This window comes from Kryptolebias marmoratus, linkage group LG15 (assembly GCF_001649575.2).
Source record: "Kryptolebias marmoratus isolate JLee-2015 linkage group LG15, ASM164957v2, whole genome shotgun sequence".
In the NCBI taxonomy this organism is placed as follows: Eukaryota; Metazoa; Chordata; class Actinopteri; order Cyprinodontiformes; family Rivulidae; genus Kryptolebias; species Kryptolebias marmoratus.
Window position 1 is genome coordinate 10,738,695 of NC_051444.1, and position 11,873 is coordinate 10,750,567.

The 11,873-nt window shown below is 35.7% G+C and overlaps 1 protein-coding gene across 1 annotated transcript in view; it reads right to left on the reverse strand.

Moving 5' to 3' along the window:
* Window positions 1-1,668: 1,668 nt before the first annotated feature.
* The window catches only part of LOC108250473 (ribosomal protein S6 kinase alpha-2-like), an 18,249-nt gene continuing 8,044 nt past the window's right edge, over window positions 1,669-11,873 (reverse strand). Inside the window, exons 9-22 of the mRNA XM_037979649.1 lie at window positions 11,181-11,251; window positions 10,729-10,817; window positions 9,681-9,745; window positions 7,125-7,227; window positions 6,758-6,903; window positions 6,449-6,571; window positions 5,991-6,080; window positions 5,709-5,867; window positions 5,402-5,563; window positions 5,227-5,303; window positions 4,795-4,912; window positions 4,650-4,706; window positions 4,156-4,236; window positions 1,669-3,641 (exon numbers count right to left, since the gene is read on the reverse strand). Of these exons, the coding sequence (XP_037835577.1) occupies window positions 3,492-3,641; window positions 4,156-4,236; window positions 4,650-4,706; window positions 4,795-4,912; window positions 5,227-5,303; window positions 5,402-5,563; window positions 5,709-5,867; window positions 5,991-6,080; window positions 6,449-6,571; window positions 6,758-6,903; window positions 7,125-7,227; window positions 9,681-9,745; window positions 10,729-10,817; window positions 11,181-11,251 (1,491 nt within the window). The 3' untranslated portion in view covers window positions 1,669-3,491. The remainder of the gene's footprint in view (window positions 3,642-4,155; window positions 4,237-4,649; window positions 4,707-4,794; window positions 4,913-5,226; window positions 5,304-5,401; window positions 5,564-5,708; window positions 5,868-5,990; window positions 6,081-6,448; window positions 6,572-6,757; window positions 6,904-7,124; window positions 7,228-9,680; window positions 9,746-10,728; window positions 10,818-11,180; window positions 11,252-11,873) is intronic.

Sequence of the window (11,873 nt, forward strand, 5' to 3'; positions counted from 1 at the left end):
TCATAGCTTTCTTGCCAATAGCTGCAAGTTAATATTTGCTCATAATACAAGGAAAGTTAGAACCTCCGAATGTCTTTGGTTTTGCAGGAAGGGTAGAAGTCCAGTTTCCAGAAATCTTGTTTGCCTTTGAGACAAGTAAAAAATAAAAGTATGTTTGTTGCTACTCTCAAAGAGAGATCCAGACTGCAGGACTGCTTGAATCATGTGAAACTACAACTGTCCAACTGAATGCTCTCCAGTTTTTTTTTGTTTTTTTTTTCAATTAACACTCCTTTTTTCAAATTACACTCCTCCACATTGAAGCATGGCTGTCTGAATAAAAAAAGCAGATCTGACTTATTTCTGTAGACATTTCAAATACTTGTTGTGATTAGTACTAACAGAAAAGCTTCAAATGTTCTGAAGCAAAAAAAAAAAACTTCAATGACAAACAAAAGTTTAATCACGAAAATTTCACTTTCATGTACATTTGGGAGTTTTAGTTTTTGACCTGTGATAAAAATTCCAACAAAGATGTAATTGTCAGGTTGAGTTATTGTTTCTCAAAGCTTTTTTTTCTCCTCCTCTCCTTCGCCTTTCATCTCTCTCCTCCCGACACCTTCTCTCTGCTCTTTCTGTTGTTTGGTCTCCTCTTGTCACTCCACTGCAATCATCCTCGCAGGGGGGCTTGTCATCTGTATCTACTCATATCCTACAATCCCTTCTTCGCTGAGCACTACTGCACTTAAATGTCAGGGCTGATGAGCCTGCCACACCCACCTGACACATCAGCTCAGTGCCTGCTAAAAGCTTTTATGGAGGGTGAGCCCGGTGGTTGATATAAATTAAAGAGTTTCTTCGTGTTCTTTTTTTTCTGTGGGGGGTTGAGGCGGATTATAGCTGTAAACGGACAACTTGTTCTAAGCAGAAGGTAGAGAGAGAGATAGTGAGTAGGAGAATAGGCTATGACTGGTTGCCATCTAGTGGCTGGTGCATCTCTACTATCATAGTTGTTCTGAAGGGTTTGATAGAGTCAATTTTGCAATAATAAAAAATAAATCAGGCTGTACAGATTCCCATCACTTTTTAATATTCATAGAGGCCTACTGGGTTCACTACAAATCTGTATTGACTTGACTATAAAACTACACAGAGTTTTATTAATGACTTACATATGCACCTTACATGATCAGTGCATGCTTTACCTGTCAGTAGTCATAATGTTATGGCTAATCAGTGCTGGTTATACTGAGATTATGGACTGAAATAGGTTGCTGGTACATCCTAATGCTTTGTCACTGTGCAAAATACAACATTATGTTTTAGTTTAGCATATTATTTTGTTTGTTGACTCATTTTGTCTTACTTTATGCAGTCCTCATAAATGAATATAAATATTATAAATATTTATTGGACCTGTTAAGCTTTTATACAAAGCTCCCAGAATTGACTTTTGTTAACAAACTGAACCAAACACCAAATAAGACTTAGCTGCTCAGATTCCTGTTGCTGTGCGTGTTGACTCACTGACACCGTTATTAAATAGGACAGGTATTATTATTAACATCTGTACATTTTTTTAAATTTAAAATTAACATTATTATCAATTGGGTTTTATTTCCCATTAATCTTTTTGTATGTACCCAGGCAAATGCTTAAAAAGTCACCATACATATGACAATTTAAATGTATCAATCAGTCTTCTTTATTTGTAAAATGTTGTCATTTTAGCCAGTTATTTCAGTGATTGGCCAGGATGTGCACTCTAAGCAATGGATGCACAACACATATCATTATTTACAGTCTTGGTGTATTAGCAGATACAGAATATACAACACTCCGCGCTGCCAGTAGTCATACAGCTATATACATACAGAATCTAACCTGTTCAGTTTGGGTTCAGAGTGACACATGTACATCCTAAATTAGCAAATAATATGTACAGCTTTACCTCTGAGATATGCAGCACAAAAATCTACAGCTTAGAAATTGCATCAGTCCCAGCTACATTTGCTACAGTTGTGCAATGCAACGAAACGCATATAATCCTTGCATTATTAAATATAATATGTACACATTCACTCAGCGTCTGCTACACAACTAATTCCACTGTGATTTACCTCCTAATGGTAGGTGAGTGTATGAAATGAAGAACAAAACGGTAAACACTGAAGGTATAACACAGAATAAGTGCTACTCATATCTGCATCTCAGAATACCTATTTAGCCTCTTATTTTGGTTGTACGTCTTATTAAATATAACAGCAATATATAGTATATACAAACTTTTAACAAGGTGGTTTTCATACAGTTTGGCTTTGAAACACTAATTACAAACAGAAGCCTAACTAAAGGCCACAATAGAATGGGAATAATGCAATATGTGGACTTCAGAGTTTGCAAAAGAGAAACATTTAGTGTACAAAAAGAAAAAAAAAACCACTTAACACTCTCTAGTTTTCAAACTATTTGAAAGACAAACAATGTTTTAAATATGTTATGACAAACTAATGTAACTACCTTCCTGCTCCATGTAATTCAGATCTGAGACATGCGGTACTCGTACATTTAACATTTAAACATTGTAAAAAGAGTGGAAGACTGTAATTATGCAAGACAGCAAAACACGCAACAAAACTAAATCTTACACAGTAAATAGGAGCTGGTGTCTTAGATAAGTTAGGAATAAATGCCTTCTGTAGAATATTTACAATTTATTTACTCCAGCTGCAACTAACTGCAGAATTCCCAGAATTGAATGCAGTAAAATAACATGTATGTGTATAATATTATATGTTTAATGTGTAATTATTGTATTTGGTGATATTATTGGCTGTTTGTGAACTTTTGTTGACATCATATACAAGTTAAATACAAGCTAAAAAAATAAAAGCCAAAACAAGCTGCCTTTGCATGTTGCTTGTGGCACTGAATGCTGATTTCTTTTCTGATTTTCACTCTCACTTCACTGCAGACACGATATAGTTCAAGGCAGGTAGCAGCTTATATTGCACAGTGTTTATTGCACAAAAGTCCTCCAACATGGATGACTAAAATGAAGCAAACATAGAGTATGTGTGTTTACTTTGAATATTAGTTATAGGGAAGCCATATTTCTACTGGAAGAAGAAGAATAAATACAATTTATTTATTCAGGAACTAAAGACAACTTTCAGTATTAGCATGAAATGTCTGCAGGACCCAAAGGATCGATCAAGGCATCTGCATTTTAACTTTCAAACCTCCTCATTAAAGCCACTTCACTGTGATTATGTTTAGCTTTTCTATGAAGACACATAAAATGAGTGTTATACCACGGTGTCGAGACAAGTCGACATTTTTAAAAGTATAAAATTTACACCATAAACTGATTGAACTGAAGCCAAACTTGATGTCAGTGCCAGTGGGGCGTTTTAATGTCAAAGTTAATATGGCATGGTTTGTGCTTTTCAAAGAAACAATCAATCTGAAATGATCTAGGTCTTTTTGGCATTTCTCACAGGTTATCGAGTTTATTCCTTTTCTTTAGGATCCGTGGTGCTGTTCGAACTCCCCAGCTTTTTCAGGCCTCTCCGCTGGGCCAGGCTGGAGGAGTGCACGGGTTCCAGGACTGGAGCAGGAGAACAGCGCTTCAGAGCGGTGTAGGTGGCGGACAGCGCCCCCTGAGGGGAAACAGAAGAAGCTGCATTGGTGTAACCTGCAAACTAACTGAATGAGAGGTCAGCACTGCCACCTAATGGACTCAAGGAAGAGTATTACACTATATTACATTGTGATACATTCAATTAACTTTACTATAACTCTTCTCTAAACAAATCCTTGTGGTATCTGAATATCTGATGTTATGTCCTTCAGAGCTCCTTGTATAATCAATCAAAATGATTTGACAGTAGTCAGGCATGATTTTAGTAGCTATTTACTTACTAGTAAAATTGAACTGTAAATTGCAAGAACATGAGACATGAGTTTATAGAATAGTCAAACATAATTTGGGTGTATTCAGTATTTGGGTATGTTGTCAGAGTATAAAAAATATACCTTATAGATGTCTTCTACTAGCTAGCTGCTTTATACTTGTATAATTAGTTTGACTCGACATGCTGACAGGATGTGAAGGCAGGGATAAATTTAGAGCACAGGTTGGAGTCATATGTGTACACAAACAGTGAGTCTGACCTTGACGATGACTGCATCCTGTCTGCTGAGACTCCTGTCAGAGAGCTGGTCTCGCTCTACAATCCAGGGGTGTCGAAGTACCTAAGAACAGTGCAAAGCTCTAATGTGAATCCGAATCCATTCTTCCTAAATAGATGAAATGGTACATTGCAAACAATAAACAAATGTAACTTTCTGTATGTGCTGGTGGGGAGTTAAATATTGGGATGCCCAGTGTGTTTCCCACATTTAATCTAATAAGTAATATGGGCATATTTTAATTTCCTTACCTTGCTCATATGCTTAAAACATAGACATTTTACTATGATTCTAGTTGTGTATGTAAAAATGTATGCTTGTATATCTTTTTTATAAATGTGCTTGATTATACAGTATGCATTTTTACGGTTCCTTGAATGGAAACAGAAGTATTTTAATATTCCTAAACTTTGTCACGTTGAGAAATAAATATAAATAAACAGATAAAACATTTTCACCACATCCATTAAGGCTACCTGCGGGGCAGTAAGACGCTGATGAGGGTCTACGTGGAGCATCTTTGTCACAATGTCCTGAAAAAACAATTGTCCAAACAGCATCAGTATCAGGATGTTAGCAAGACAGCTGTTTAATGCTAGTGAGAAAACATTAAGAAGTAACCTTGGCAGCTTCTGACACCAAGTCCCAGTTCCCTCCTGTGATTGTAACTTTCCCACTTCCGATTTGAGCCAGAATCTCCTCCGCGGTGTCATTAGGACCGCTGGCAAATGGGCTGAAACTGAGCAACAAGGATGCAAACTAATTAAAGGTGTGATAAACAAGTAAAAATATGCACTGAAAACTACAGCCTCAAATTTATAAATTGCCATTGAAGAAAGAAATTATTGATAGAAAGTAAATTGAAAATATTTGTTCTTATTGTCTTCACTGTTGTTACTAAAAGAGGCTATTTAGAAGACTGCAGCTGTGTGATTGTGTACAAGGTACAATTATGTTTCATAGTTTACTTAATGACACTGGAAGGCTTCATTGTTATGTCAAAGAAAGCTGCTATAACTGTTAGTTTAATATGCATTCAGCATTTAAACTGACCCAGCGATCATGGTGTAGAGCAGGATTCCCAGGCTCCAGATGTCACAGGCTGCATCATAACCCTGTTTTCTCAAAACCTGCACACACAAACAACATACACATTGCATTATAAGTTGAAGTTTTTCTATTATGTATGTGAATGTTGATGGGACAATAATGCCAATCATCGACACACCTCTGGAGCCATGAACGTGGCGGTGTAACACGGTGTCATCAGCAGGCCGTTTTCAGCCCTGAGCTGTTTGGCAAAACCAAAATCACAGATCCTGATGGATTCCGGGAGCCCACTGTCATCAGCGTAGCGAATGTTACTGGGCTTCAGGTCTCGATGCACAACCTGAAAAAAACAGGAGGACCAAACCCAGAGTGAGGGCTGCTGAGGTGGCAGGTCTAGAACTGCCATTAATGATTCAAATATTTTATTGGGGATTCTGTTTGCCAGTGTCAACACGTTTACAGATTTTTTGCTCCATCTGTCTTACCCCTTGAGAGTGTAAATATTCTACAGTTTTGGTCAGTGTGCAGATGATGTCCGATGCATCTCTTTCCGTAAAATTTGGCTGCGTCAGAACTCTGTCGAGCAGCTCGTTTCCTCTCGGGATATCCAGAACTAAGAAAACATTCTGGCCATCATCAAACACCTTCAGGCGAAAGAAATCACACAGAAAAAAAAGGCACATTTTAAATGACCCTTCTACAATCAACATTGCTCTCTCCCTGGTTGTTTATCGTGCACAGTATGGCAGGCTGTGTGTTCTACTTACATCCCTCAGGGTAATTATATTTGGATGCTGCCCATATCTAAGCAGAATCTCAATCTCTTCTGATGGATCCTTCCGAGCCCTGTCAATAACCTGACAACAAAAAGACAGAAACACGTCAAACAGGCTGTAAGTGACACAGACACAGAATGTCAACATATCAGGAACATAACTCATCTGGGGATTCTTACTAACTATCAATCATATGTAGAAATGTGAGGGATTTTGTAAAAGTAATGTTTTGTAGACAGGTTAAAACTTCACAAACGGTTTTGTAAATTACTTGAGATCACTGCTGTCAAGTCAAAACCACCAGTAGTAGGTTTTGTTTTACACATTGTCAGAGAATATTTGTATTTATTGTTGCTCTTTCAATTGGTGGGAGAATTTGGAAGCCTGCGTACAAAAAGCATAGAGGAGAAATATTCCAAATTTAGAGTTGATCTAAATGAACTGCATACCTTCGCCGAATACTCCACAGCTGTAACTCTGTGCAGACATCTTTTACGGACAAAAGCTCCAGTCTGTTCCACCTCTTCCTTCAGCTCATACACATCTTTGAAGGCCACGTCGCCACGAATATGCTGTCGGAGAACACACACAATCAGACATCTGAATTTTAAACCAATTAAACCTCTTTCAATTTGTCAATTTCCTCATATAATTGAGATTTAACTAAATATTTTTTTAGCTAACCAATTGCTGTGCATTTAATCGAACTTGATGTAGAAGAATAAAATAACACTTTTTTCTGCTTCGAAGGTACAAACCTGTGCTATGGGGTTGATGTTCACCTCCTGTCGAGAAGGCGCTACTGGGGCAACACTGGCCTCTTGATTAGTTTGATTAGTTGCCACAAAACTGAAACCCCGAAACAGCTGGTGTGTGTTTGCACTTGGAGGGATGCCGGGGGAATCTGGATGTGGAAAGGCACAAACACGTCCGCATTCTCAGAGAAAGATTTAAAAGGGTAGTAAATCAATAGAATTTATTTTCCAAATCTGTTTTCTTATCACTGAAGGTAAGATTTGCTACAACAACCAGATTTAGAATTTGTTAGAGGGCTGAAATCATCTTCTTTGATGAATGTTTGTCACCTCCATATGTTCATGCATGTGTCATGAATATTCAAGTTACCTGTTGGTGTTCTGGAAGTGAACTCCGGGTCAAAATGAAACGTGTCTTCGGGTCTCCCAACAGTGGGTTTGAATGGCGGCCTCATCTCTTTCTTGTACAGCTTCTACAGAAAAGGACAACAGGACTGTTGCATCAATGACAGCTCGCCATAAAAATAACTCACTCCCTGTACAGGACAATGAAAACTTTAAATATGGATGCATGATGTGGAAAAGATCTTGTTAACTTTTAAGCATTAAGGCAGCTTTCTAAACTATCACAAAACACTGATAATGTTTTAAAATGTATTTTAGCAAATTCCTGTTTGTCTAAAAGTAACACAAACTAAATTTGAACTGAATGCCAACTTGAATTGATTTAGCAGAAAAACGACCTATTATTGAAACCTAATTGTTACTAAAGTTTGGGAAAAAAGAAGGGTGCAAAATGACTGTGATTTGTTATTCTTCCTTTAGAAAACGGTTTTAAGGACATTGTTATGGCTGAGTATGACCTGCAGGTGTCGCTGCTGCAACATCTGTTTGTTGTGCTGGAAATAATCTTAAAGTTTATTTTGGGTCAATCAAAACAGAAACCTGACACAAGCCACAGACATTTCCAAAATGATCAAAACTATCTTTATTGCAGCCTTGCCATCAGCAATGCACTCTTTTTTTATCTTTTGCTCTTTTTATCTTATTTTTAAAAAAGAAAGTTAAAAAAAGAAGAATCCTAGAGAACAACAGGAAAACCACTCTGCCTTAAAAGAGTTGTGATTAAAACAAGTCTCTCGACGATAACTCAAACATTAGGCAAAACATCATCGGAAAGTGAGGAAACATGTCAGACAGGAAGTGAACGGTCAGTAATGTAGAGAAGAGTGTGGTGAGAGGCAGTAATGAGGAAGATGAATGTGCAGAGAAAAGTGGAAAACAGTGGATTCTGCAAAAAGTCACAAGCCTTTGAAACTTTTGAAACAGCACAGAATATGTGTTTCAAAAGATTTACATCTTGATGTTAGAAATTTACAGAAAACATAATTACAACCAAGAAAACAAGTAATTATTTTGCTTTTTTTAAAAGTAAAAGAATAAACCCACATTGTGTGATTCTGTAAAGTCAGATCTACAACGATGAGCTCGTCTTTTTGACTATTTTAGGGTTAACATTAACTTCTTTTGACTCACTAACTCTGGTGCTTGGGATTTTAAGAATCCTTCAGAACTTTCTATAAAACTAAAAAAAGCCTTCATCTTTTGGTACTAAACATGCAGTAGATTAAAAAAGAACAATGAATTAACCTATAATGAATATATTTATTACTTTATTTGCTACAGAAATCATTCAGTGCTTTTATGCTTTCAGGGTAGACTGGTTGAGTCTAAAGTCTTAATAGTTTTTTACTTATCTTTTTTTTTTTTTACTTTTACCTATTCATTAAAATTATTAACCAATTCCATAGTTTCACATACAGTACTTATTTTACTAACAAGAATATTATATCTGTTTTCTTTAGAATATAATAAAATTGCTTGTTTGTGAATGTAAAAGAACCCTGACCAGTAAAATGATATAATCTTATTATAATTCAAAAATTGCATGCACAGTAAATGTTAATCTATGTTTTCCCTCTTTTCTGGCTTCTTGAGAACATTGCTTTAGTCCAATTCACAAAGTTTTGGTACAGAAAGCATTTTTTTCTCATTAATGATGTGATCATGAGAAGGAAAACAGAAAGTGACTGTATTTAAATATATAAGGATAAGTGACTGCTTTGCTTTTTATACATGAAAGATGACTGGTGTTGAGTAGCTTTTACCCGGCTCAGTTGGGAACGCGGTGAAATGTTGCTGCAGCTTGGATGGTATTTAAACGCAACCAAGAAGCTGCAACATTTCCAAGAAACAAATTGAGTGTCAGAACTTAAAGAGACTACTTAAAGAGAAACTCTGGACAAGCGGAATTACACAGCACAGAATAATCCTTTTCCAGCAGCACACATCAAAGCACCGGATGTAAGGTTAGATGATGATATCACATGCAATTTCTACGTAGAACTTTTGGATTTGAGAAAAACTCTTTGATTGAGAGGCATTTATAGATAAAAACAAGTTTTAAAGGAAATAATATTTGATTCATGACTGAGGCTGCATGAGAAACCTAAAGGAGTGTGATGAAAATAATCTTGTGTATATCAAATGTATTTATTTAAAGATTAAAAAGTTATAAATCTCAGTGTTATGCATCTCAAATTACAGCTAAAGTTTGGCAAATCATAAGAAAAAAAGATGATTTATGACTTTATGAATAGGAACATTTTTATTTTTTATTTATTTAAGAATAAACGTTAATAGTAAACTTAGCAGATTGTTGTTGTTAGCAGATTGTTGTTGTTACAATGACATGTAATTTAGCACATTCATGTCTCTATCAACGTCAAAAATAAGTTGTTTTTCTTGATGAGTTTGTCACGTCACCTTTTTAATATCCTGTAGATATCAGTTACATCATAAAAAAGAGCATTATCTAAGGTAATACGTTGTATAATGCAAAATGTGCTTATAAAATTGTACTTACATCCCAGTCTATGGATGCAAAGAAGCGATGCCTTTTAATTTCCTCGACTCCTTCTGGTCCGGCACCTGTCAGTCACACAGATCAAGATAAGGATGGAAATGATTCCACTGAATGAAAAACACACAGCAGGAGAAAAAAAAAACAAAAACAGGCTGAAGCTGACTAAATAACAACCAACAATATCTCACAATATCTTTGAAAGTGTTAAAACAAACAAACAACAGAGCTCAAATGTTAACTTTAACCAATGCATGGTTTCTTTATGTTCAAACTCATGTACAGCTGAAGCCTCCTTGGACACAAAAGGTTAATTTTAAAGCAATAAAAACCCACAAATGATCAAATTCACATTAATCAACACAACTAAAACATAATGATCATATTTTATTGCACATCTGTTAACAAATTGCTCATTATAACAAACATAAATAAGTCAAGTTTAGTTTAGTTTTCAGAAACTGTTTTTCAAAGCCAGTCAGATATCCAAATGTTCTCAATCATGTACAAATTATGCAATTTTAAAGTTATTCATCTGGTATGCTGGAACTAATGAATTTGTAATAAGGGATCATTTTTCAGCTCTTCTCAGTCATTAGATCTTTTTACACAGAGGCCGGGATACATTAGGGGTGGAATGTGTAGAAATGAAGACTAATTTTGTTTTTTAAACAAAGTGTTTTATACACCACTCTTTACACAACTGGAAATATATCTGCAATAAATAACAAAACTTTAAAATGATAATGTTAGAATACTATTCAATTTCTTCATGAAAATGTTTTATATTGTTCCTTCAAAAACGATCAAACAAACAAAAGCAAATGAACATATTACCATGGTTAAAAATTTGAGTTTTATTGGAGAGAAATAGGGTTTGATTTGAGTGTCTCAGTTACAAATGAATGGAAAAAAAGTGAGTCACAAAAAAAGGCTAATTTTAGCTTTTGAAGATTTTTCAGGTAAGGTACAGCCATTATTCTGACAACCAAACAATAAAAAAAATATGCGTTTTCCATTTTCTGACATCCAAGACTTTTATACGGCATACCTAGACGGTTAGCAGGGTTCCTCTTGAAGAGTGCTCTTAATAAACTCTGGACTTCAGGGCTGAGGAACTGTGGCATGCCAAGCTTTGCCCTGCACAGACAGGATGCAGATACAGCTTCAAGCAAGTGCTGATAAGTAACAACTCAATCATTTTCGTACTGTCGGATATGATATAAAAAGAATATTGATAATGAAATGCAATTAGAGAGGGAAAGAGGACTCGTTTCAGAAAATATAAGCACTCAAAATCACAACTAATAGCTGAATAAGACCTGCATATATAAAGAAAGCGCAACTGAAAAGTAGACAGAAATAACTAAAGAACAAACATAAAAAAATTCTTACAGACTTTAAAACAAATTCTTCACTCAGATCAGAAGACGTTATTAATAAAGAAAGAAAAAATTTAAGAATGACAGTTTGTGAGAATGCTAAAGCCTGAGCTGGTCTTACTTTAGAATAAGAGCCATTGTTTCTTTTCGATCTTTTCCTTGGAATGGTAAAGATCCCGTCAACATTTCAAACTGGAAGACAAAAAAAAAAAACGCCTGCACATCAGCCAAATGATGGAAACTGGAGTGAAGTAAGATTATTGAATTTTCATTTGGTTATTGACTTGCTAAAAGCCAACAAAACACATGTTAAGCTGCACATGAACTAAGCATGAACTCAGACAGATTTAATAGGACAAAAATATATGGAAATGAAATTTAAATCCACAGAATGTAAGAGTGTGTGTTAAATCAAAATCAGCCATTTGTCTGTGACTTTTTCAAACCTTAATGTGCTACCATTTGACAATTAAACTTAAACTGATCAGCCACGTCATGTCACTGCACTGACAACCAAAAACAGAGATGCAGAAGATAAAGCACAATATATATTTATTTTTTATTTATCTGATTTATGTTCCTGTCAAACAATGTAGCTTCATCGTAAGAGAATTTAAAAAAAAAGAGGAAAAAAAAAGATGTTTTATCTATTGTGATATAGCACCAAAGCAATAGAATGAGCCAGGACAAAACTGAATCTGAATCAAAAGGCCCTAGCCCTAGCCCTCACCTGGCCTGGGGTTAAGGGTGTCCTCAAGGTTTAGGGGGTAAGGGCCTTTTGGCCCAGGGCTAGGGTTAGGGTCTCCTCAGGGTT